Source organism: Kogia breviceps, chromosome 15 (genome assembly GCF_026419965.1).
Source record: "Kogia breviceps isolate mKogBre1 chromosome 15, mKogBre1 haplotype 1, whole genome shotgun sequence".
NCBI classification, from domain to species: domain Eukaryota; kingdom Metazoa; phylum Chordata; class Mammalia; order Artiodactyla; family Physeteridae; genus Kogia; species Kogia breviceps.
Window position 1 is genome coordinate 85,182,330 of NC_081324.1, and position 24,799 is coordinate 85,207,128.

The following is a 24,799-nucleotide window of genomic DNA, read 5'->3' on the forward strand; positions in this document are numbered from 1 at the left end:
TTTTTTTTGCGGTACGCGGGCCTCTCACTGTCGTGGCCTCTCCCGTTGCGGAGCACAGGCTCCGGACGCGCAGGCCCAGCGGCCATGGCTCACGGCCTTAGTTGCTCCACGGCACGTGGGATCCTCCCGGACCGGGGCACGAACCCGTGTCTCCTGCATCGGCAGGCGGATTCTCAACCACTGCGCCACCAGGGAAGCCCTACTGTTTCTCTTGTGGGAGGTTCGTTCATTTATTAACTCAACCAATATTTGAGTGCTTTCCATTGGCCAGGTAGTGTTATTGTGCTGCCTCTGTAGTGGGGAAGGATGTAGTTCTGTGATCTCGTGGAGCTTGCATCCTCACAGGTGAGGCCCTTGGCGTCCTGGTGTTTGTGGTGGTCCTGTTTTCTGCACCAAACAAGAACTGGAGTACTTTCTGGTTCTGAATGGAGCCAAGTCCAGATGGACCCACAGCGGGAGGGAGGGAAGGTCAGCTCACTGGTGAGGAGAGAGAATATCTGGCCAAGAATGGTCTGGACGTGGGTCAGCATTGGGACTCTTGATGTCTTCTGAACCGGGGAGTGGTGTATGAAAAGTGATTTTGTAAGACAGTCTCTAGGTCCGGCCACATCTTTGTGGAATCTAGAAAAATGGTACAGATGAACAGGTTTGAAAGACAGAAACAGAGACATAGATGTAGAGAACAAACATGGACACCAAGGGTGGAAAAGTTGGGTGGGAGGAATTGGGAGATTGGGATTAACATATAGACACTAATATGTATGAAACAGATAAGTAATGAGAACCTGCTGTACAGCACAGGGAACTCTACTTCACTTTGCTGTACAGTAGAAACTAACACAACATTGTAAAACAACTATACCCCAGTAAAAAAGAAAAAAAAGGGATTTTGTAGCATTGCCAGCAAATGGAAAAATGCCCATCACAGAAGAGCAAATTAGTAGATTCCGCTTGCTTTTGCATGTTTGTTCTTAACAGTTTGTTGCCTTTTGTTCTCTACTTAATGATTTGTTTGTTGCTGTTTAAAACGCCTGTGGACACAAGACAGGATACATCAGTGAGTGAAGAGGCTGAATCCAGTGAGATGGGTGTAATGACGGAGCACCAGGAGAGCACAGAAGAGGGCACAGCCAGTGCCAGGCTCCGGGGTGGGAATAATCTTGGCTTCTAGAGGAATAGAAAGGGGGAGGGTTTTCCCAGATCCAGTCCCACCTGATTAAGTTTTTGCTTCTGCAGAGATAAGAACAGTTCACCAGATGAAGGCACCTCGGAGATGCAGTTTTGGTGTCGCAACAAGCAGTGTCATGATCCAGCTGGTATCACACCGGGCACTGTTACCCAAGTTTGAAATAAATCTCCAGCTCTCTAAGACCTGGGGCTTCTTGTCTTATATGCCTCCGGATGTTTATTTTTTTTTTTTAATTTTAATTTTAATTTTAATTTTTTTTGTGTGTGTGCGGTACGCGGGCCTCTCACTGCTGTGGCCTCTCCCGTTGCAGAGCACAGGCTCCGGACGCGCAGGCCCAGCGGCCATGGCTCACGGGCCCAGCCGCTCCGCGGCACGTGGGATCCTCCCGGACCGGGGCACGAACCCGCGTCCCCTGCATCGGCAGGCGGACTCTCAACCACTGTGCCACCAGGGAAACCCTACATGTATCTTTTTGAATTATAGTTTTCTCTGGCTACATGCTCAGGAGTGAGATTGCTGGGTCATATGGTAGCTCTATTTTTAGTTTTTAAAGGAACCTCCATATTGTTCTCCATAGTGGCTGTTATCAATTTACATTCCCACCAACAGTGCAAGAGGGTTCCCTTCTCTCCACACCGTGGATGTGTAATCTGTCTCTGAAGGCGGTTTCTGAAGAGACGACGCACAGTTAAAGAGTCTGCCGGACAGGGTAGACTGTGCCTGAGACAGTTCTGAACAGCCCGAGCTGCGTTATCCACGGCTTTGAATATCCCAGACACAAATCTGGTCTCTTTACAGTACTTGCTTTTTCCCCCCTCAGGGTGCATTCATGACCCATTGCACAGGAAGTCTCGCTTTTGAAAGGAAGATTAAGAAATATGGTTGCTTCTCACCTTCCAAGTCTCTGTAACTTTGGAGCTTATTTCACAGACAACGGCTAGAAATACAGGAGCCTAGAACACAGGTACCCAGCGGGCTTCTCTAGTTGTTCATTCATCAGACAACGGGTGGGTCTCTGGTCTGTGTGCAGAGGACAGAATTGCCCCTGGCAGGATGCCAAGCAAGGCAGTGTCGCCTGCAGCTTGCTCTCCCTGGTCTTTGAGGCTCCCACATCTACCGCAGTCGAGAACTGATGTGTCACCCAGCTTTTTTGCATCTGTAGGATCTGAACTAATGCCTCATGTTTTGGCCACAGCAGCATTGGAACAGGGATTTGACTGAAGGATCGTGTGTGTGTTTGTGCGTGTGTGTGTGTGTGTGTATGTATGTGCTTGACTCTGTGTCAGCGAGGTCTTGGGAGATTGTGCTCCTGGGCTGAACAAATTGAGGAGTATTGTCCTGCGGTGGAGAGAGCAGAATTTGCTCTGGGAACACCTCCCAGAGAGCAGCCTCGGGGCTGCAGAGCCGCTGCATTTCAGTGGATACAAAGTGGAGCTCCGTACGGGGCACAACCAAGTGGGTGGCAGGGCTTGTTACCAGAGGGCTCCTTGGACGTGCTAAAGGCAGAGGTTTCTCACGGGCGTCCCCTTAGGTTGGGACGTGTGAGTTAGTTACCTGTTCACTGTGGTATCCCTGGAGGCACTTGAGTTTACAATCATGGGTCAGAGGAGCTGGGACCCGGGTAGCCTTCTAGAAGCCCCCCAGCCCCGAGGCTGGCAGAGAACTAGTAAAGACATCACCCTCGCACACTCCCACCCCTGACCCGAGGGGCCACGGGAGCCGCTGTGGCGGACATCTCAGGGACAGTCGGCGAAGAACGGAAGTCCTCGTAGCCTTCTACCCCCTCCCGTCTTTGTCCATCCACAGAATCCCACTCCTCCCCCATCCCTGGAGCGGAGGAGAAAACCTCAGGCAAGACTAAAGCAGCCCGGCCAAATGGGGCGGAGCATCAAAATTAATTTGAATTTTAGGAAGTAAAGAAAATAATGAGTTTGTGGACCGAGGGTCATACCTGTTACATGTCTCGCCTCCCATCCACGGGCCGGTGGGAGGTGGAACAGAGTGGAATAAGACGTCCACCTTTCCCCAAGGCTGTGGCTGTTATTTCATGAGGACAGGTTAGTTTGATGATGGTTAGAAGGTGCACAGAGGGGGTGAATGCATACTTGTCTGCCGTATGCCAGGGCAGGCGTTGTACTGTGGGGGTGTACATACATTCACGCATTTAGCACTGAAGGCTACCGTCCAAATGGGCACTTCATCCCCATTTTATAGACACGAAGCAGGCCCAAGGAGGTTAAAATAATTAGTGTTAACTCACACAGATAGAAAGTAGCCAAGCCTGGCTTTGAACCAAAGCATCCGGGTCTGGAGGTGTGCTCTCAACTCCTCTGTTGCAGTGCTTTCTCAGGCATTTTCCACCTGGATAAAAGGGACCCTGGAAGATGGTTGGAGCACTTCACCTGACAAACAGCCAGGAGGATGCAAAGCCCTCGGGGGGCGGGGCTGGCGGGCGTCCTCCTGGGAGGAGCCGTGAGCTGGGACCTGTGACCACAGAACAGCCAGACACAGCACAGGGATGCAGCCCCGGTTCTGTGTCTGCCCACTTGTGTGATTGTGGGCGTGTGAATCATTTCTCTGAGGCGGTTTCACAGGTTTTCACGAGGAACAAATGAGAAAGTCCCTGGCAAGCATTCGGGTGGTAACCAAATGTGAGGCACTGTTTCTGTGGCTACTATAAGCCGCACGCGAGGAGGGGTGAGACCTCGTCCCGGGGCCTCAAACTCCACGCCAGCTTCCCTGCCAGGCTCAGTCTGCCTCTGTGCCCGAATTTGCCACCGAGGCTCCAACACCAAGTTTGGCTAGAGAGCCTTCATATTTAGCCACTGTCTCAGCATCGGAGAGATGCGGGCGTAGAGGCCTCTTCTGAGCGCATCTGCCTTAGGTTGAGAGGCAAACGTGGCTTGGCCTGGACATCGCTGCTCTGTTTCCTGCTGTGTTGGATGCAACCCGGTCATTCCAGTTATGGGGACCCACTGCATTTCATTGTGTGATTGATTACTTCGACAAGTGTACACTGAGTACCACGTGTGTGCAAAGCAGCATATGAAGTGGAGGATGTGGTCAAACGAGCCCAATGGGGTCTCTGCTGGTGTGTGTCTTCCAGTCTCGGGCACCATAATGTATATAGAAACCTACACAGGGAATTATTTAATATTAGCTGTGATAAGTGCTGGGAAGGGAAAATCGAGGTGCCGTAAGAGAAAAAAACTAACTCAGTCCTGTGTACCTGGGAAGGCTTCCCTGAGGAGGTGTTGATTAAGAATTGAAGGATGGAAAGGAAAGATCTGGATAGTTGGAGGTGGAGGGTGGTGTGAGGGAAAAGCTTCAGGCATAAGGAAGAGTATTTGCAAAGGGCTGAGGCATTCAGGGTTCAGGTGGGACAGAGCTGGTACCCCAAAGAGAATTTCATGGAGGGGCTTTGACTAAGTGGGGGCAGGGTCAAGGTGGTAACTGGCCCAAGGGTAGGGAGGAATTGCAGGAACCCAGGGAGAGCGGAGACTGAGGGACAGGGCTGGACCACAGGAGCTGTGCTCACAGGGAGGGGAACTCAGCCACCGTCACCAGCAGAGAGAAGCCAGGGGTATTAATGCCCCAACTTCTCTTCTCTCACCGTCTAATCTCCTGTTGTGCCTTCTATTGATTGAACCCAACTGGAAGCCAGAGGGAGGGCAAGGGGGGCCTCCATTGATGCTGTGCACAGCTGTCAGCCTCCAGTGGTACTGGACAAGAAGACAAGGATAGAAAAAGGGTCTGCAGGAGAAACAGAGACTAACCCGTATAGCCAGGTGCAGGGAAAGTCTGGGGCTTCCGAGGAACTGAGAAGGACCAGTAGGAAATCACAGAGCGACCATCCTAAAGAGAGAATTAAAATTGCACCTGCTAAGTGCTTAAAATTCAATCCTCATATGACACCTATGAGATGGCTTCCGTGCTTCCATTTTACAGATGAGGAAACTGGGGCTCAAGAGAGGTTGAGTAGACCGCAGAGTAGATAAATTCTAGAGCCAGGATTTGAATCCAGGCAGTATGGTTCCAGAGTCTGTGCTTTCAGTCACTGCGCTATTAGCCACTGCCTCTGCCGGGCAATTTTGTGATCTCTTAATCATGGTCCAGACCATGCAGGGTCTTGTGGGATTTCAGACTTTTTCTAACAAAGGTGGTAACCAGTGAAGAGTTTTAAGCTTGGGATTTTGATGGCTCAGGATTTGGAGCAGCTCACCCTGATTGCTCTGTGGCTTGTAGCAGTGGTTGCAGGGTGCTTACGGCAGTGACACACACAAGGACGATGGCAGGGGACTTGCTGATGGGCTGGATATGGGAGGCAGTTACAGAAAGGAGGCTGTCAAGGTTGACGCCCATGTTTCTGGTTTCATCGATTTGGTGGATGGTGGTTGCCCTGGACTGAATGGTGGCTGCTATGGACTGAATGTTTGTGTCCCCCTGCCTCCCCACCCTGCATTGATCTGTGAAAATCCCAAGCCCCAGTGCGATGGTATTTGGAGATGGGACCTTTGGGAGATAATTAGTTCATGAGGGTGGGGCTCTCACGATGAGATTAGTGCCCTTATAAGAAGAGACACGAGAGAGCTTTCTTCCCCCCTCTGCTCCCTGCCATGTGAGGACACAGCTGGAAGGCAGCTGTCTGCAAACCAGGAAGAGGGCTCTCAGGAACTGAATCTCCAGCACCTTGATCTTGGGCTTCCTAGACTCCAGAACTGCAAGAAACAAATTTCAGTCGTTAAAGCCACCCAGTCTGTGGTATCTTGTTATAGCATCCTGAACTAAGAGAGTGGTCTTTTCTCAAAGAGGACAAGAGAAGTAAGGTGGTTTTTGTTTTTATTTTTGGCTGAGTTGATCGTGAGTTCAGTTTTGGATTTGTTGAGTTTGATTTTCCTTTGAGACTTCTAAGAGGTGATTTCAAGTGTTCATTTAGCTATGCATTTGGGAGTTAGAAAGTTCTGTGTTGTAAAAATAACTTTGTGGATCATCATACTCTAGAAGGTAGATGAAGTTGGGAAAATGGATTTTTGTGTGTGTGTGTGTGTGTGTGTGTGTGTGTGTGTGTGTGTGTGTGTGAGTGAGAGGGAGAGAGAGAGAGAGGAAGAGAGAGAGAGAGAATTTATTTCTCAGGAGCTGTAAATACCAAGTTACTGAAAATTACTGACAAGTTTTCATGGAGAGAAAATATCCAGTGTAGCAGGGTGATGCCTTGCTTGTGTCCAGGTTGGAGAGGGAAAAAAATTCATAGTTGTTCACAAAATGCTTTAAATTACTATGAGGAAACGATTCTTTACTAGGCATTTGAAAATTTATATCACTAAACATTCTTAAAAAAATAGGTTTGGGGGCTTCCCTGGTGGCGCAGTGGTTGAGAATCCGCCTGCCGATGCAGGGGACACGGGTTCGTGCCCCGGTCCGGGAAGATCCCACGTGCCGCGGAGCGGCTGGGCCCGTGAGCCGTGGCCGCCGAGCCTGCGCGTCCGGAGCCTGTGCTCCGCAACGGGAGAGGCCACAGCAGTGAGAGGCCCGCGTACCGCAAAAAACAAACAAAAAAGGTTTGACAGAAAATGAGTTTAATTCCATAAAAGGTCAGGTTATTTTTGAGTTATGAATTGAATTTTTATACTTTAGCTTTGTTTATTAATATTTGGGATGTGTATCACAAAGGGAGAGGATCTCTGTTTCTGTAGATTCCCTTTATTTAATATTTGCTCTCTGTGCTCACAAGGACTTGGAAATATTGAACATCCTTTCACCATCTGTTCTCCTGTCCTTGCATCACAGGTGGTAACTTAATATGTGTATCTCTGTGAACTTTGGGAGGATTTTACTTGGTACTTTGAGTGGTAGAAATGTCAGAACCTGGCTGTTTTTGTCAGTACACTTTCAAATGCAAATGGAAGAAACCCACCTCAGAGTGACTTGAAGGGAATTTACTGGCTCATGTAACTGAAAGACAGCCTCAAGTCTGGCTGGATCCAGGTGCTTATACAGTGTAACTGGAAAGCCATCTCTTTCCACCTCCTCTTACCTTTGCTTTCCCCTGCTGGTTTCATTCTCAGGCAGGTGGTGGGCTCTTGCAACACTTATTGCTTAGTGAAAAGAGAGCTGGACTCAACTCTCCCTGAAAAATTCTGGGTGACATGTCGATTTCTGGGCCAGTCAGTGCAGGGCATGGGATATGCTGATTGGTTTGGTTGAGTCACATGCTTCCTCCTTGAACCAGTCACTGTCCAGGAGGATGCAATGCTTTGAATGGCTACACATACCAACTCCTGAAGCCAAGGGTGGGGTCAGCCTAGCCTGGCATACCTGGACTGAGCATAAGTCGCTCCCAAGGGAAGTCCAGGTAGGAGCTGCATCGGAAGAGGAGGATGGATGCTGGGTAGACTCTACTTGTCCACCTGGTCTTCTGTGGATCCGATGCAGGGCTGGGAACTTGTTGGATGACTCTCGTGACAGCTTTTCTGCACTTCCCAGTCTGTCTCTGGAGCATTTTAACACCAAGGGATGGTTCTTTGAAACGTCAGCATTTAGAGCCGGGATGGGGTCACCACGTGGGCATTCCTGTCACCGCCACCAGCATAGTGAACCCTGCATAGTTGCTGTATGCCAGGCTCCGTTCTAAGCATTTTGTATAGACCGTCTCCATTTCATCCTTGCAGGGACACTGTGCAGTAGTACTATTGTTAATAGTCCCATTTTACAGACAAGGAAACTGAGGCACAAAGAGGCTAAATGACTTTTCCAAGGTCACACAGCAGGAGTCCAGGTGTGTTCTCTTGTGTCCTTTTTTTCTTTCTTTCCTAGAGTCCAAGTTTTAAGTCAGAAATGTGGTCTTCACTTCACTATTCCGTCTGTCTGTTTCGTAGGACTGTTTCTCCTGCACATAGTAGGTGGTTAATGCCTGGCGTGTGGTAGATTCGCAGTGTGTAGACCTTAAGTTAAATCAAATACTTCTGAGTCACATTTGAATTCCAGAGCCCCGAGGCTGACTGTATCTGCTTTCCAAAACCCCTTTCATTTCAAAAGCATTTCTGGTTCTTAACGGCTGTACGTTTACTAATCCTAGGTTCCCATAAAACAATGTTACCTTGCTAACTGGATCATGAGAAGCCATTAATCGGGCCCTGAGAAATTATCAACCTCCCTGCCCCTGATGCTTGGGTCGCTCATGGGTGTGTGTGTGTGTGTGTGTGTGTGTGTGTGTGTGTGTGTATTGAACAGCTCTGCTATCAGAGAGGCACACATTGTCTTTAACTTCACTCTGTGGGACATGAAGATCAGAGACAGTGGTTGGGGGTCAGAGGGTAAAGCTGTCTGTGTTTTGTTGTGTCACACGTTTAAATGTGATCTGAAGGTGGACTGGTTTTCATGGTGGGAAGCCAACACTTGGGGCTCTGCAAAGAAGTAAAGTGGATGAACAGACTGTATTCCTGGTGGTACCACCATAACGGTCTTGAAATTGTGGCACACGTTGGCTTCATGGCTGTGACACAGCACATCCGGAATGTGTAGGGGAGCTGCTTCCCCTCCTGTCCACTGACACTGAAAAATAAGCATGTGCTTCACGTGGGGACAGGGGCAGCGCAGTTAGGGAGTGTCTGCAGCTCAGCCTGGGGTCCGGTTCGCCGGGGAAAGCTCTCCCAGGCATTTGTGCTGGGGGCAGGTGGTGGTGGGGATATTGTCTCTACAGAGGCTGAGAACTCAGATGTCGACAGTGTTTCTTAGTGGCGGCACTATTGGCATCTGGAGCAGGGCAGGACTGTTCCATTCACGGCAGGGCAATTAGCATCCCTGGCCCTAATCCTTTACTTATTAATTTCTTTAACGATGTTTTTGATGTGGACCATTTTTAAAGTCTTGATTGAATTTGTTACAATAGTGCTTCTGTTTTATGGCCCCGAGGCATGTGGGACCTTAGCTCCCCGCCCAGGGATCGAACCTGCACCCCCTGCATTGGAAGGCAAAGTCTTAACCACTGGACTGCCGGGCAAGTCCCCCTAATCCTTTAAATGCCAGCATTCTCATCTGAGTCTCGACTGGGGAAGAATCGGCTTCCATACGAGCTGGCGCTGGTGGCAGAGTGTATCTCCTTGCTATTGTAGGACCGAGGTCCCTGGGTTTTTACTGGCTGTTGGCCCTCAGCTGCTAGAGGCTGTCCAAGCTCCTTGTCACACGGGTGTCCCAACATGGCTGCTTACTTCCTCAAAGACACCCGGGAGAGAGATTCTCTGGAGCTGCTCTGCTTGCAAGATGGAGTCTTACAAAATGTAATGGAACCGTGGAATGACACTTCATCTCTTTTATCATACTATTCCAGCTAGAAGCAAGTCACAGGCCCTCCCCACACTCAAGGGGAAAGGATTCAGCAAAGGTATGGTCACCCGGAGTCGGGGGTCATCGTGGACCACCCCAGAGTTTGTCTGCAACACACGGTATGGACCAGAAACAATTAAGTGGCTAAGTAAGACACGCTGTAGGCTGGATCCAGTCTTTTTTTTTTTTGCTGGTTTTGGATGTCTGGGGCCAAGGCAGGGTTTTGGATGTGCTCATCTTAATGCCTTAGGAAGTGTGAAGGAGGGAGTGATTTGTCAAATTTCCGATTTGTCAAAAGCTATACGTATAGTTTGCTTAATTTTTTAACTTTCTTGGGTGAAAGATTAAGTTAAAAAATGAGACAAGAGGGGGAGAGAGCCCCATGGGAATCAGCATGTGTTACTTCGGGAACGTTCTCACTGGCATAAAGGTCCCACTTTGCATGTCCCTGTTCTCGGGGCTGAAATCCACGCCCTCCAACAGTCTGCTCTGTTGGATGTGATTTTCCAGCACTGGTTGTCTGTCTGTCCTTCAAGCTGGCTCCTGTTCTCTTTCTGACTGAGACCAGAAATATCTGTCCTCAGCATCCAGGTTCAGCCACCTGGACCAGAGGGAGCCCCACCTGCTCTGTGGTCATGAGCACGGTGGCCTCCTCGCCTTGACCCTTTCTGCTGCCCTGTCATCTTTCCAAGTTTAAGTCGTGGTCTGAAATGAGCTCTCAGCAGAGCCTGCCTTTGCCAGCCTCCAGGTGCCTAGTGGGAGAGGCGCACATCTCTCTCTGTGGTTGATTTATCACAGAGAAAGTGGTTTGCGGGGGAATCCAAATTAAAAGTATCTTTACACATCCTGAAAGTGCTCCAGTGCCCAGGGCTGGGCTAATCTCAGAAAGTGGTTCGAACACCAGATGTTCCCTGGCATTATTCTCCTTGACAGAATGCGATTGTCTGAAATGTGTCCCAAGCACTCTTATCCAAAGAATGTTCTGGGGACCACCTGCATCAGAATGGCAGCCTGTTTAAAAACACAGCACAGCTGGGTTCCGCCCCAGACTTGAGGGATCGCAGTCTTTGGAGGTGGGATCCAGGTACCTGTAACTAGGCGATTCCGATGTGCTTAAAAGCCCGAGAACCTCTGGTCCATAGGGCTCCAATGCCTCTCTCCTGTGACCATGGTAGCTTTCGTCCCTTACTGGACATCTTCAGCCCTCAGTCTGATATTTATGGGCACCCAGAGACAGATCACACCTTAGATAGAGACCTTTCATTCTACCAACATTTATTAAGCACCTCCAGTTTCCCAGGCGTGGCTCTCAGAACCAGGGATAATGCAGGAAACAAAACATTAAAAGAAAAAAACCAAAAAACACCTCCCCGCTCTCCTGGTGCTTCCATCCAGTGGAGGAATGCAGAGCATAAACAAGAGAAGCAAAGTTTGGGAGTATTAAATAGGGCTTTTTTTTTTCGATCGGGTGGTCTGGAAAAAGCTCAAAGAGATGACATTTGCCCAGACCTGTAGGCGATGAGGGAGTGAGTCCTGTGGGTGTCAGGGGAGACCTTTCCAGGCAGAGGGAACAGCAAAAGCAAAGGTTTAAAAGGTTTAAAGACAGGAAGACACGTGCTGTTTTAGGAACCACGAGGAAGCCAGCTCCCGGCCAATACAGAATGTTAGCCTGTCTCACACCATAAAATATGCATTTTTTAGACCATTGCCATTTAAAGCTACAGGTTAGTTATGGGAAGTTCTTCTTTAATTTGAGAATACTTGGCCAATGAAAATTAATCCACTGTAAATGGGAACGTAAAATCAGGTAGAAAATCTTGAGAAGAAGGAAACGCGATTGGGATTTTTCTTCTTCCTTGAGAAATAAAGATAAACAAACAAGTTTGTTTTATCTTACAGTAAACAAAATTCAGGCTCAGTAACTCCCTTTCTGTGCCGCTCGGAACAAAGCATGCATTGCCCGTTGACAACTTTTTGTTGTTGTTTTCCTCCAATTTTATATAACTGCGCAGTAGCGCATTTTTCGTTTCACACTTGACATTGCCAACAGGATCACAAAAAGGATCAACTCAGCGGAAGGATTCCAGGGCTTTTTCCCAATTTCCCCAAGGGCTTCACTCTGCCTTGCTATTAAGACTGCTCTCTTTTTTGTTTGTTTGGTTTTTTTTTTTGCGGTACGCGGGCCTCTCACCGCTGTAGCCTCTCCCGTTGCAGAGCACAGGCTCCGGACGCGCAGGCGCAGCGGCCACGGCTCACGGGCCCAGCCGCTCCATGGCACGCGGGATCCTCCCGGACCGGGGCACGAACCCGTGTCCCCTGCATCGGCAGGCGGACTCGCAATCACCGCGCCACCAGGGGAGCCCGGAGACTGCTCTCTTTTGAAACACTTATCTTTTCTTGTTGGTTTTCCCTCCTTCACTTGTGAACCGTCAGTAGATTTGTCTTGAGGGGTGGTTGGTGGATCCCTCCCTGCTGGACCCTCTTTCTCAGTAGCTTTGCTGGCATTTGTCAATCCTCCAATGCTACAAGATTCGGCGGTTTCACTCTGCAGTAGATGTGCATTGCATTTGCGTTGTGTTTATAGCTGAGCAGCAGCAGAGCCTGACGGCCCACCCTTAGCAAAGGCAGAGGTGCCGCAGCAGGGCTATGGTACTGTCAGCCGAAGGTCAGGTGAGAGTGAGGACTGATTTCCTTAAGGCTCTCAGCGCATCAACAGATATTGATAGTTTCTTAGTCAGCCGGTGTATTCTCCTGTATGTAATCCCTTAACTTCAAGAATACAGGTAACAACAGATAGTTGTATAACGAAGACCCTATCGAAGTATGAATGTAAGTTTTTTTGTGTGAATGTCAGGAAGTAGTTGTTATAAACATGAGCCAGAGACGGTCCCTGTAGGTTGGCCCCTGTGTTGTTTATTTCTTCATAGCAGACTGGGACCTATTAGCTCAAGAGCCAAACTCAATTTTTTACCCATCGAATAGTTTTAAATATACCCTAAATAAGCCAATTTTAGCCATTTAGAGCCTGCTCTGCATACCCTGCAAAACTGTTCCCAATGTCTGTTAGCCATAGACCTTGTAGCTGAAAGGCCTCAAGCTGCAGCTGCCCTTTGGAGCTGTTTGACCTGGAGACTTCCCACAGTGCTGCTTAGTGACATGTAAGCGCCCTCTCTGATCCTCTTCTCCCTGGGGTTCCCTGCCCTCTTCCCCTTCGGGCTAGTGGCCCTCATGCCATGTCATTTGGAAGGTCTTAGGCTATGAGGGACTTAGGCGTCACACAAACTTGTCCAGTTGTTGCCTAGGTAAAGCTTGTTGCATGCTACTGCCACCTTGTGGTCATATCTTTCCCTTGATCAGCCCCCAGATCCCTCAAGCTCATTACAGTACTGAGACCATTAATCGCTGTCACAAGGTTTAGATTATTGTAGTTTTTAAATAACAGGAGTTAAGAATATCACCAAGCCTAAAAATATTTCTCTAAAACAAACTTAATGAATATTCAAGACATGGATTTTTCTGGGCTTAGATTGTTCCAACAAATAGAATCTAAAATTGGGAAGGATTTGGACTAAGAACTGGGATTTTGGAACAATTTTATAACTGGCATGTAGGAGGGAGGCAGAACCTCAATAATTTGGCTTCAGGCTTGTGGTTTTGGTTTCTACCATCCATTTCTTCTGTTGTAACTCGAATTTCCTTTGGGGAGCCACTCCCTGCTAACCCCTCCTACGTGGTTCAGATGGGATTAATTTCACTCTTAGTGCAGAATAGTCCTTGTCTGGGCAAACCAATAAGCATTGTCCTTTCACCCCCTTAGGCCGCAGTTATAGGTCCAAGGTTGAGCGCTCAATCAAATTTAGCCAATGAAAACCTGGCTCCAGGAGTTTGTTCTAGGAGAGAGTCTTGCTTTTCCCTTGTGGATAAGGAGGTGAGATCCGGAGCTGTTGCAGCCACACTGTGACCACAGGAAGAGAGCCTGTCGGTGCACAAACCCCACATATGTGAGACCTGAACAGAGTCAGGTGCCTAGGGAAGTGGGGACATCGTTTGAACCTTTGTGTTAAGCCACTTCTAAAGCTGGTCCCACTTCTGGACATTGAAGTAGACTAGACACGAACCAGAATTGGATTATCTCTTTGGTCAACTACAATCACAGAAAATTTCTGAGACTTTGTCAGGTGCACACTGATGTCCTTTGAACCCAAAGTGTCGAGGGTTCAAGTGTAGAGTAACCTTTATGGAAAAAATAAAATAAAAGGATTTACTACGGCAAATGGGGGGTTTGCTCCGTCTTGGGATATGAGAGGAATTTCCTGCCAAGGAAAAGGAGTAAGATCAGGGAAATCATATCTAGAGAGGAGGTGGCTGGGGTCCCGCGTGGAGACTTAGAGCAGTTACAAAGGACATCTCACAGGGAGGGGGCTTGATGCCTGAGTGTACGATCTCTGGAGAGTATGCAGTAGTTCATGGTGAGAAAAATCATAATAGCTAACGCTGATCAGTTTCTTTGTCCCAGGTGTTCTTCTAAGCACTTTATATATAGTGATGCACTTAATCTTCATATAAACAACACTATCGGTAGATATTATTACTACACGCACTTTGTAGATGAGGAAACTGAGTTGCAGATGTTCAGCGATTGGTATCCGAGCTCTCACAGTTAGTTCATTGTCATCGTCACTAACTCCACCACTTCCCTGACCTTCATCCTTAGAAGCATCCAGCTCTCCTAGGCAGGTAGGAGTGCCTGGGGCTTCATAACCATCCAAAGGCAAAAATAGTTAGAATGTATTTCTTTTGGGGAAGAGGTAGTTAGGGAGTTTGGGATTGACAAGCACACACTGCTTTATTTATTTATTTATAACATCTTTATTGGAGTAGAATTGCTTTACAATGGTGTGTTAGTTTCCGCTTTATAACAAAGTGAATCAGTTATACATACACATATGTTCCCATATCGCCTCCCTCTTGCATCTCCCTCCCTCCCACCCTCCCTATCCCACCCCTCTAGGTGGTCACAAAGCACCGAGCTGATCTCCCTGTGCTATGCGGCTGCTTCCCACTAGCTGTCTGTTTTACGTTTGGTAGTGTATGTATGTCCCTGCCACTCTCTCACTTCGTCACAGCTTACCCTTCCCCCTCCCCATATCCTCAAGTCCGTTCTCTAGTAGGTCTGTGTCTTTATTCCCGTCTTGCCCCTAGGTTCTTCACGACCTTTTTTTTCCTCTTAGATTCCATATATACGTGTTAGCGTACGGTATTTGTTTTTCTCTTTCTGACTTACTCCACTCTGTATGACAGATTCTAGGTCCATCCACCTCACTACAAATAACTCAATTTCGTTTCTTTTTATGGCTGAGTAATATTCCATTGTATATATGTGCCACATCTTCTTTATCCATTCATCTATCGATGGACACTTAGGTTGCTTTCATGTCCTGACTATTGTAAACAGAGCTGCAATGAACATTTTGGTACATGACTCTTTTTGAATTATGGTTTTCTCAGGGTATATGCCCAGTAGTGGGATTGCTGGGTCGTATGGTAGTTCTATTTTTAGTTTTTTAAGGAACCTCCATACTGTTCTCCATAGTGGCTGTATCAATTTACATTCCCACCAACAGTGCAAGAGGGTTCCCTTTTCTCCACACCCTCTCCAGCATTTATTGTTTGTAGACTTTTTGATGATGGCCATTCTGACTGGTGTGAGATGACATCTCATTGTAGTTTTGGTTTGCATTTCTCTAATGATTAATGATATTCAGCATTCTTTCATGTGTTTGTTGGCAATCTGTATATCTTCTTTGGAGAAATGTCTATTTAGGTCTTCTGCCCAGTTTTGGATTAGGTTGTTTGTTTTTTTGATATTGAGCTGCATGAGCTGCTTGTAAATTTTGGAGATTAATCCTTTGTCAGTTGCTTCATTTGCAAATATTTTCTTCCATTCTGAGGGTTGTCTTTTCGTCTTGTTTATGGTTTCCTTTGCTGTGCAAAAGCTTTTAAGTTTCATTAGGTCCCATTTGTTTATTTTTGTTTTTATTTCCATTTCTCTAGGAGGTGGGTCAAAAAGGATCTTGCTGTGATTTATGTCATAGAGTGTTCTATGTTTTCCTCTAAGAGTTTGATAGTGTCTGGCCTTACATTTAGGTCTTTAATCCACTTGGAGTTTATTTTTGTGTGTGGTGTTAGGGAGTGTTCTAATTTCATTCTTTTACATGTAGCTGTCCAGTTTTCCCAGCACCACTTATTGAAGAGCCTGTCTTTTCCCCACTGTATATTCTTGCCTCCTTTATCAAAGATAAGATGACCATATGTGCGTGGGTTAATCTCTGGGCTTTCTATCCTGTTCCATTGATTTATATTTCTGTTTTTGTGCCAGTACCATACTGTCTTGATTACTGTAGCTTTGTAGTATAGTCTGAAGTCAGGGAGCCTGATTCCTTCAGCTCCATTTTTCTTTCTCAAGATTGCTTTGGCTATTCTGGGTCTTTTGTGTTTCCATACAAATTGTGAAATTTTTTTGTTGTAGTTTTGTGAAAAATGCCAGTGGTAGTTTGATAGGGATTCCATTGAATCTGTAGATTGCTTTGGGTAGTATAGTCATTTTCACAATGTTGATTTTTCCAATCCAAGAACATGATATATCTCTCCATCTATTTGTATCATCTTTAATTTGTTTCATCAGTGTCTTATAATTTTCTGCATACAGGTCTTTTGTCTCCTTAGGTAGGTTTATTCCTAGATATTTTATTCTTTTAGTTGCAGTGGTAAATGGGAGTGTTTTCTTAATTTCACTTTCAGATTTTTCATCATTAGTGTATAGGGATGCAAGAGATTTCTGTGCATTAATTTTGTATCCTCTGCAGTAAATTCTCTGCATGGGGCAGAGTAGGAGGGAAGGGGAGCAGGCTTTGGAGTCAGGGGATCTGGTTTCTAATCCTGGCTCTGTCACTGTCTAGCTCTGTGACCTCCAGCTGGTCACTCCCTCTGGGGGTGTGAGGGTCACAGTTTGATCATCACGATATTGGGAACAATAGTAATCATCCTGACCGTGGGACTGCTTGGTCAAATTGCTCTGTGATCCGTGTATGTGGAAGAATGTGATAAGCCATTAAAGTGGCAGGTACTGGTAGAAATGAGGAGGTGCTCTTGACAGTGGGAGGACTCTGCTTATGGAGACATGCATTCTGGAACATTCTCTCCAGTTGCCCCTTTGGCAGCAAGATGGAATGGCTGGAAACAGGGACACAATGGGATGCCTGTATTCATGGCTTGCATAACTCAATTCCCAGAACTTTGTGATGGCAAGAAAGAAAGCTCTGAGGAGTTAGCATATGTAGTCACCAGAATTCAACAGGAAAAGCCATCTAGTTGGGACAAAGAATGGCACCTGAATCTCTGGAGGGGGTCAGGAATGCCAAATGCAAGAGCGAGCAGGTGTATGTCTTAGCATCTGTGTTAAGGTCCTATAAGAAGGGAATACAGGAAGCAGAAACTTTAAAATATTTAATTAGATATGCAAGTATATGAGTCCCCTGATTCCACCCCAGGGTTCCTTATGGTAGGCAGCAAAATCAGGGGCTTTAGGACAACCTTTGAGTCCAAACCATTCTCTCCTGCTGCTTGAAATTCTGCCTTTAGGGATTCCCTTCTTTGGGTCTTTTTTGGATTTTGATAAATCCTTTTTTAAAGTTTCAGTCACTCCTGGGAGGGTCCATTCACCTGTTTTTTCTTTCTTTTTTAATTGAAGCAAATTTTACATAACATAAAATGTACCATTTCTAAGTGAATAATTCACTGGCGTTTAGTACACAGTGTTGTGCAGAGACTGCCTCTATCTAGTTCCAAGACATTTTTATGACCCCAAAAGGAGACCCCGTACCTGTTAGCTAAGCAGCTACTCCTTGTTCTGCCTCTCCCAGTCCCTGGAAACCACTCCTCTGCTTTCTATCTCTGTGGATTTACCTATTCTGGATATTTTATGGAAATGGAACCGTATGATACGTGGCCTTTTGTGTCTGGCTTCTTTCACTTGGAGTGATGTTTTTGAGGCCCATCCACGTTGTAACATGTATCAGCACTTCATTCCTTTTTGTGGCTGAATAGTATTCCACGATACATATATATCACATTTTGTTTATCCTTTCATCACATGATGGGCATTTGGGTTGTTTCTGCCTTTTGGCTGTTGTGAACAGTGCTGCCGTGAGATGCATGTACAAGGGTTTGCCTTAGTGTCTGTTTTCAATTCGTTTGGGTCTATATGCAGAAGTAGAATTACTGAGTCATATAGTAATTCTATGTTTAACTTTCTGAGCATCTGCAAAGGTGTTTTCCGCAGTGGTGGCACCATTTTACATTCCTACCAGCAGTGTACAGGGGTTCCAGTTTCTCCACATCCTTGTCAACATTTATTATTTTCCCTTTTTTGATGATAGCCATCCTCATGGGTGTGATGTGGTATCTCGTGGTTTTGATTTGCATTTCCCTGTTGACTAATGATGCTGAGCATCTTTTCATGTTCTTGTTGGCCACGTATATCTTCTTTGAAGAAACATCTATTTTCAGATGAGTTATTTGTCTTTTTTTGTTGTTGAGTTGCAAGAGCTCTTTATATATGCTGGATACTAGACCCTTATCAGAGATATGATTTGTGGATGTATCCTCCCATTGTATCCTTTCACCTTTGTTCATATGTTTTTAATTGCATCTTAGACCCTGCTGTTATGTGTGGATTTGATTAATAAATCTCTTGGAGGGAATCTTTGCTTCTAATTTCTTGGTGGCGGTGGAATGTCTGTCTTGATGAATCTGTCTTTGCTGACGCTCCTGTAACTCCTGCACACATACCATTTTTTTGCATCGTGGCATTCCTTTTGCCTTCTCTGTGGAAAAGGGTGCCCAGAGCCTCACTGGGCATTTCTCGTTAGTCCACAGGCCTCTGGGAAGCAGAGGGGTACCTTCACAGGTACCTTCGCAGCCAAGCATGTGCCGACCCTCTGCAGCATTAGTTCATGCACCCGGAAGTCCGATGACACCCTTTTCGTATTACTTACATTTAGTTAAGCACAGCAAGCAGCTTGGCCTTCCATGGCCCTGTCTTCCTCCTGATTGTTCTCCAGACAAGTCCACAGCATCTGGGCAAGTCCCAAGGCCATTGTCAGAGAACTTGGATGCCGCCTTGCAATCCCCGTGGTTACAGAGGAGATGTATTCTGGTTAGTAGCAACATGAAGATAGTTTTAGGAGCAGGGAAGAAACGGCAGACAATCCAGGCTGGGAACTCTCTTTGGCCTTTGCTCAGTGGCTGAAGCAGCTGGGGCCTTGGATTCTTCCTTGGGGAATTGAGTTCTGCAAACATCGTACCAGGCAGTACTTGGCCCCTTTAGCCCGCCTGAATGCTGTATTTCTTTTGCTCCTCTGAGGACCGCGTGGCCCCACTGTTTCCTCTTCACAGTGTGACCAGTGCTGCCTGCCTCCCCCTTGGTACCCTGGATGGCGCCATCCCGTGGGCTGGCATAGCCCCTGCAGCCTCTCAGACCCTCCCTCCTCATGGGGGCCCTTCCCCATCCCCAGGGGAAGAACCGGGCCCCGGATTCCATGCACGCCTGCCAGACACATCCGTCTCATCTCCGTCCCACGGGACCCCTGAAGCAGAAAGCGATCTGGTTCCCAACACACCGATCGGACAGACAATTAACAGACGTGGCAAAACGCCGGGGCCCCTACTTTGGGGCGCTTGTAAAAGTAACAGGACACTTAGTTTTCAAAGGAAAGGCATTATGGCCACTCTTCCCTACATGTCCCAGAGGAAAGGGGAGAGCTGTTCCAGCTCCCTGTTTTTGCTCCTGTTTTGAACTAAAATGGTCATATATATATATATATATATATATTTTTTTTTTCTACCCCACAGAATTAAGGCAGCAGCAGGTGTGAAAATAACCGCAGTGAGAGTCAGCAGCGAAGACCGGTGGGCAGTCCAGGAAGAGATTGACAATGACAGTGTTCAGACGGCAGCCACCCTCACCTGCAGGGGTCATCAGCCGGACACACAGAGCAGGTGAGCGCTGAGGTGCTCAAGGCACCTCGGCAGTGGTGGCCTGGGGACGGTCGCAAACGCTGATGGGAAAATCATGAGTGTGTGGATAAAGTGGTGCCTCTGCGTTTTTATTTTTTTGTGCCCTTAAAAAAAAATCTTTTATTTATTTTTTCATACATCAGGTTCTTACTAGTCATCCATTGTATACACATCAGTGTCTACATGTCCGTCCCAACCTCCCAGTTCATCCCCCCCGCCACCCCCCTCCACTTTCCCCCCTTGGTGTGCATACGTTTGTTCTCTACCTCCGAGTCTCTGTTTCTGCCCTGCAGACCGGTTCATCTGTACCGTTTTTCTAGGTGCCTCTGCATTTAATGGGAGATGTGTTCCTTTGAATTCACCCGCTCAGCTCCGTCCTCCAGCTTCTGAGCGTATTATCGGCTGTGCTGCGGGATGAGGGCTTTTTATCCTTTATGCTCTTTATACATCAATGACCTAACTAGGTTGGCGATCTCAAAAATTACCTGAACTCCTGTTTGATAACTGTTATTTAAAAATTTTATGATTGTTACTGTTATTGTTGGCAGTGAAGAGCTGAAGAATGAAATGCGGAAAATAGCAATGATTTAAGAGGCAAAAGGGGGAAATGTACATTTTTATGAGTGAACTGAGGGTGCCTCTAGCTGTCAAGTAATTGTCTCTCGGTGCTGAAAGGTAGAGGCGTTTTGCAGCTATCACACCTGGGTATTGGGCATGTGGGCTCGGGATGTGAAGTTGGGGCACTTGGCACTGCTGGCAGGTTTTCTCCAGCCCCGATAGCAGCCTTGCGTTTTCTGGGGCTGAGCTAGCCTGGGAAGCAACAGGAGGTTGTTGCTAATAATCTTGCATCTGGGCCCCCAGCAGGCGGAACGAGCTCTCACCCCTGTCGCCACAGTCTTTTCTACCGTCTCTTGGCCTCGCTTCTCCTCCCTTTTGGCTGAGCAATTCTGGCCACGCAGTTCCCCCTGGCTTTAAAACCACCAATGGCTCCCACTTCAGCCAGGATGAGACCCCTACTCCTCAGGCTGGCATAGAGCCCTGTTTAGATCTTTCACTTATCATCTTCTAGCGTCATAACCTGTTCTCTTTTCTTTCGTTTCTTGTTTTTGCCACAGCGCGTGGCATGCAGGATCTTAGTTCCCCGGCCAGGGATTGAACCTGCGCCCCCCGCAGCGGAAGGGCGGGAGTCTTAACCACTGGACCGCCAGGGAAGTCCCTCTTTCCCTGTTTTTAAACCCTTTGAGGTCCACGATGTTGGGCACCAAAGGGGCACTGGGGGAGTGAATGAGGGAGCCGGTGGGTGGGTGGGAGCGTGAAAAATGGAGCAGTTGTGTGGAGCTTGCCTTTTCTAATGGATTTCTAGGCTGAGGGCTGTCTCTGCTTGGGCGACCTCAGCCAACCTCAGCGAGAGCTCTGTTCTGCCTGATTTTGAAGAGCTCTTTCAAAGGGAAAGAGTGACTCAGGTTGAGTGATCAAAAGCCTCTGATTAGGAATATTGATCAGGTGATCTGGGTTCCTCTGTCCTTTACATCCCTTGACAGAGCTTTTAGTCTGCAGCCTCACGTGACCCACGGCTTCCCTGGAAATCTGAGTCTGCTGTCCGAACACTCCCCTATCCTGAGCTGTCGATACCAGGAAAGAGTCTAGAATTTTTATATTTGCTCAGTTGCAGGTACTAGAATTCTCACCTAAAAGTGGCTGCAACAATAGGATTTTGTCATCTCATGTGACAAGAAGCTTGGAGGCGGGTGGGTGGTTCCGTGGTTGGCTAATCCAGCAGCACAATTGTGTCACCCAGGTGCATTCCGTCTTCCTGCTCTATCATGCCCAATTCACTGGCTGTCATCCTCCCGCTTGTTTCCTCACGGCTGCAAGATGGCTGCAGCAGTTCCGGGCATCACAAACGTATCTAGTTGTATACAAAGACTGGAAGGGAGGGGGGCTTCTCTTTCGGCCAGGAAAGAAGACCTTTCCAGCTGGAAAGAAGACTTTCCCTGGAAGTCTAAGATCTCATCAGTAGTTCCGTGCCTTTGCTCAAGAAGCAGGGTAGTCTGGAAAGTTGAATATCTGGTATTATTTTCAGGCTTTGTACTGAGAGATGGTCTTTGATGTCAGGGAGAGGGGAGGTCAGCTAGCAGTATTTGCCACGCTTCTTAAAGGTGGGATGTGTCCAGGGTTGTGCCTCGATCTATGTTTTGACTCCACTGGAAGACTTCCTCTTGGTTGCGGGGCCGTTTATCCGGTGGACTTTGTCTGACCGATGCCCTTAGGTACCACACGATTGCAGCCCAAGCAGAAAGGGCTCCTCGACTCCTTGTGCACGTGAAGAAATTCAGGGGGGACGGGTACCAGAAGTGTCTGGATGCAGCACCCTTAGCACCCTGTCCCTCTGTCTTTCCTCTGGGTTGGCATCCTCTGCAGCAGGTCTTCCAGCATCAATCCTCCTGGCTCGGCCACTTCAGGGAGAGCCCTGTTCTGCTTCGTCACATCCAGCGCAAGTCTCTGGGCTGCTCGTCACTGGATCTGCCTGGAGTAGCATGGGTCTTGTACTCACTCTGAACCAAACTCTGTAGCCAGCTGTGAAAGCAGGGGATGGGGGGACCCGCCTGCATGACTTGGGCTTAGGGTACGGGAGAGGGTTCTGGGGGGAAGATGGGAGGGGCAGGAACAGGAGGTGGCCAGGAAGTTACGACAGTCCTGCTTGCTGACCCTCTTGTTGGGCTGGAGGAGCCCCAGGGGGGCGCCTGGACTTGCACCCTCAGAAATCACTGTGTGGGGCTCTAACGGCCGTCTCTGCGGTCTGCACATGGGAAATTGACTTGGTTGAAATACCGGCTGGTGGAGTGGTGATGTTTAAAACTGAAGGGAAAACACAGGCTGTGGTTATCACTTTGGGTTCTGAGAGAATCAATTTTGCATTCTCTTCAAAAGAGATTTAAAAAGTTACAAGAGAAAAAAAAAGTAGTTACATAACCAGAGTTACATAAGTATCAAACATTGCAGCGTCCTCTTCTTCTCTTGCTTCACTTTCCATTTTTGCCCTTCCCTGGGCTGTTAGAAGGGCAGGGATTGTTGCTGGCATGACAATTGATGCTTATCTAATACCCCTCTACAATCGCTTCCCTGATCTAAATAAATAATTGCTTCTTTTTATACTTTTGTGTTGTTGTCGAATTGTGAGATCAAATGAGGTGTGAAATACCAGCTCATGGACTGTGTTTGTCAGGCTAACAAAGTGAATCTATGAATATATCCCTCACAAAACATCCCGCCGAAAGCTGTAATCTCTGAATTGTGACAGCCTTGGGTGGAAGAGGGTTTTTAATAGAATATAATGTACCAACTGCCTGAAGTTCTGTGATAAGAATTAAAAATGTGTCAGTATGGGAAGACTCCGTGGGCTCGGTTAGGAAGGCAGAAAGGTCTTAATTCAAAATATTTTAATGAACGCTCAGTGTGAGGAAATGTGAGTAATAAAGATGGAAACCACAAGGCGCTTCCCTGGGGGCGCAGTGGTTAAGAATCCACCTGCCAATGCAGGGGACACGGGTTCGAGCCCTGGTCCGGGAGGTCCCCACATGCCACAGAGCAATGAAGCCCGTACGCCACAACTACTGAGCCCATGTGCCACAGCTACTGAGCCTGCGCTCTAGAGCCTGTGCTCTGCAACAAGAGAAGCCACCGCAATGAGAAGCCCGTGCACCACAAAGAAGAGTAGCCCCCGCTCGCTGCAACTAGAGAAAGCCCGTGCGCGGCAATGAAGACCCAACGTAGCCAAAAATAAATAAAATTAAATCTTAAAAAAAACAAGATGGAAACCGCAAGGGGCGTCCCTGGGGGCGCAGTGGTTAAGAATCCACCTGCCAATGCAGGGGACACGGGTTCGAGCCCTGGTCCGGGAGGTCCCCACATGCCACAGAGCAATGAAGCCCGTACGCCACAACTACTGAGCCCATGTGCCACAACTACTGAGCCTGCGCTCTAGAGCCTGTGCTCCGCAACAAGAGAAGCCACCGCAATGAGAAGCCCGTGCACCACAAAGAAGAGTAGCCCCCGCTCGCTGCAACTAGAGAAAGCCCGTGCGCGGCAATGAAGACCCAACGTAGCCAAAAATAAATAAAATTAAATCTTTAAAAAAAAGATGGAAACCACAAGATAACGGGTCGCATTGCCCAACGAAGCGAGAAGGGATTAGAAAAGTAAGCAAATCTGAAAGTGTTCAGAACAGATAAAACGAAACCAAGAGAAATGAAAGCCGGACGATGGACTCTTGGTGTGGGGAAACCACGTGCAACGAGCTAGGTTGAGATGAGGTTGTTTCTTCAGTGATTTCTGTCTGGCCGTTGGGACCCAAACCTCAGAGGAAATACGGTGCCACTCTGTGTGGTCAGAAACCACAAATGCAGAGCTCATTCTCATCTGAAAGTTGGTACCAGAGGCAGAGAGAAGCTCCGGGGTGCACCATAGAAACGGGAGTCTGTGCTTCTCCATAGGATAGAAGAGTGGAACCCTAAATTTACGTTTGTTGTATATGATGAAAAGCATGGCAAAAACAAACTTCTGTTAATCGATGTTTGAGATTTTTCTGTGAAAAGTTCTTGAAAGAAATAGACACACGCCACATGACTGTAGCCCAGTTGAAGGTGAAATCGACATCAAAGTTAAATGTTACCATGTCTGAACATCTGGATTCAATGTCTCAGGAGTTTTTCTCGGCCTGCTCTAATCCAGAAGTGATTATAAGGGGTTGAGCGGAAGAGATCACCCTTTCAACTAACTTGACTAACTCATTGCTTTTTGTGAAATTTAGCAGTTGAACCTTAAGGAACAAACAATGGTAACAGAGGAAAAGTCACCATGTTGTGTGTCATTTTATGGATCTGTGAAACACGAGCCAGGCTAAATCTTTTATTGTGCTTAAGGCATCTTATTCAAGTTAGAGAAGAAGGAGGAAGAGGAGGGGGAGGAGGGAGACAGGTCAGTGATGGTAACAGTTGCCTCCGTTTCTAAGAAGTATAAGTAGGTTTTTCCCACCAGACTTAGTTCAGGGTGGTTACTGTCCTTCTGTAAAATGTTTTATTGAGACGTAAAAGATAGAACACGTGGAACGTTGTAGTATGTCTCTGAGGGCAGTTTTGCGTGATTGTGTTCCTTATTTATTTGAAAAACCGTATCATTCGGTGCCTGACACCATTGTAAGTCTTTGTGGGA

At 47.4% G+C, this 24,799-nt stretch overlaps 1 protein-coding gene across 3 annotated transcripts in view; it reads left to right on the plus strand.

Annotated features, from left to right (window-relative positions):
* The window catches only part of TMEM132B (transmembrane protein 132B), a 383,413-nt gene that overhangs the window by 181,549 nt on the left and 177,065 nt on the right, over positions 1–24,799 (plus strand). For 2 of the 3 annotated variants that reach the window (XM_067014888.1, XM_067014886.1), the window contains exon 3: positions 19,424–19,570. The exons of the other annotated variant lie outside the window; for it this stretch is intronic. In XM_067014888.1, the coding sequence (XP_066870989.1) occupies positions 19,424–19,570 (147 nt within the window). The remainder of the gene's footprint in view (positions 1–19,423; positions 19,571–24,799) is intronic. 3 annotated transcript variants of the gene reach the window in all.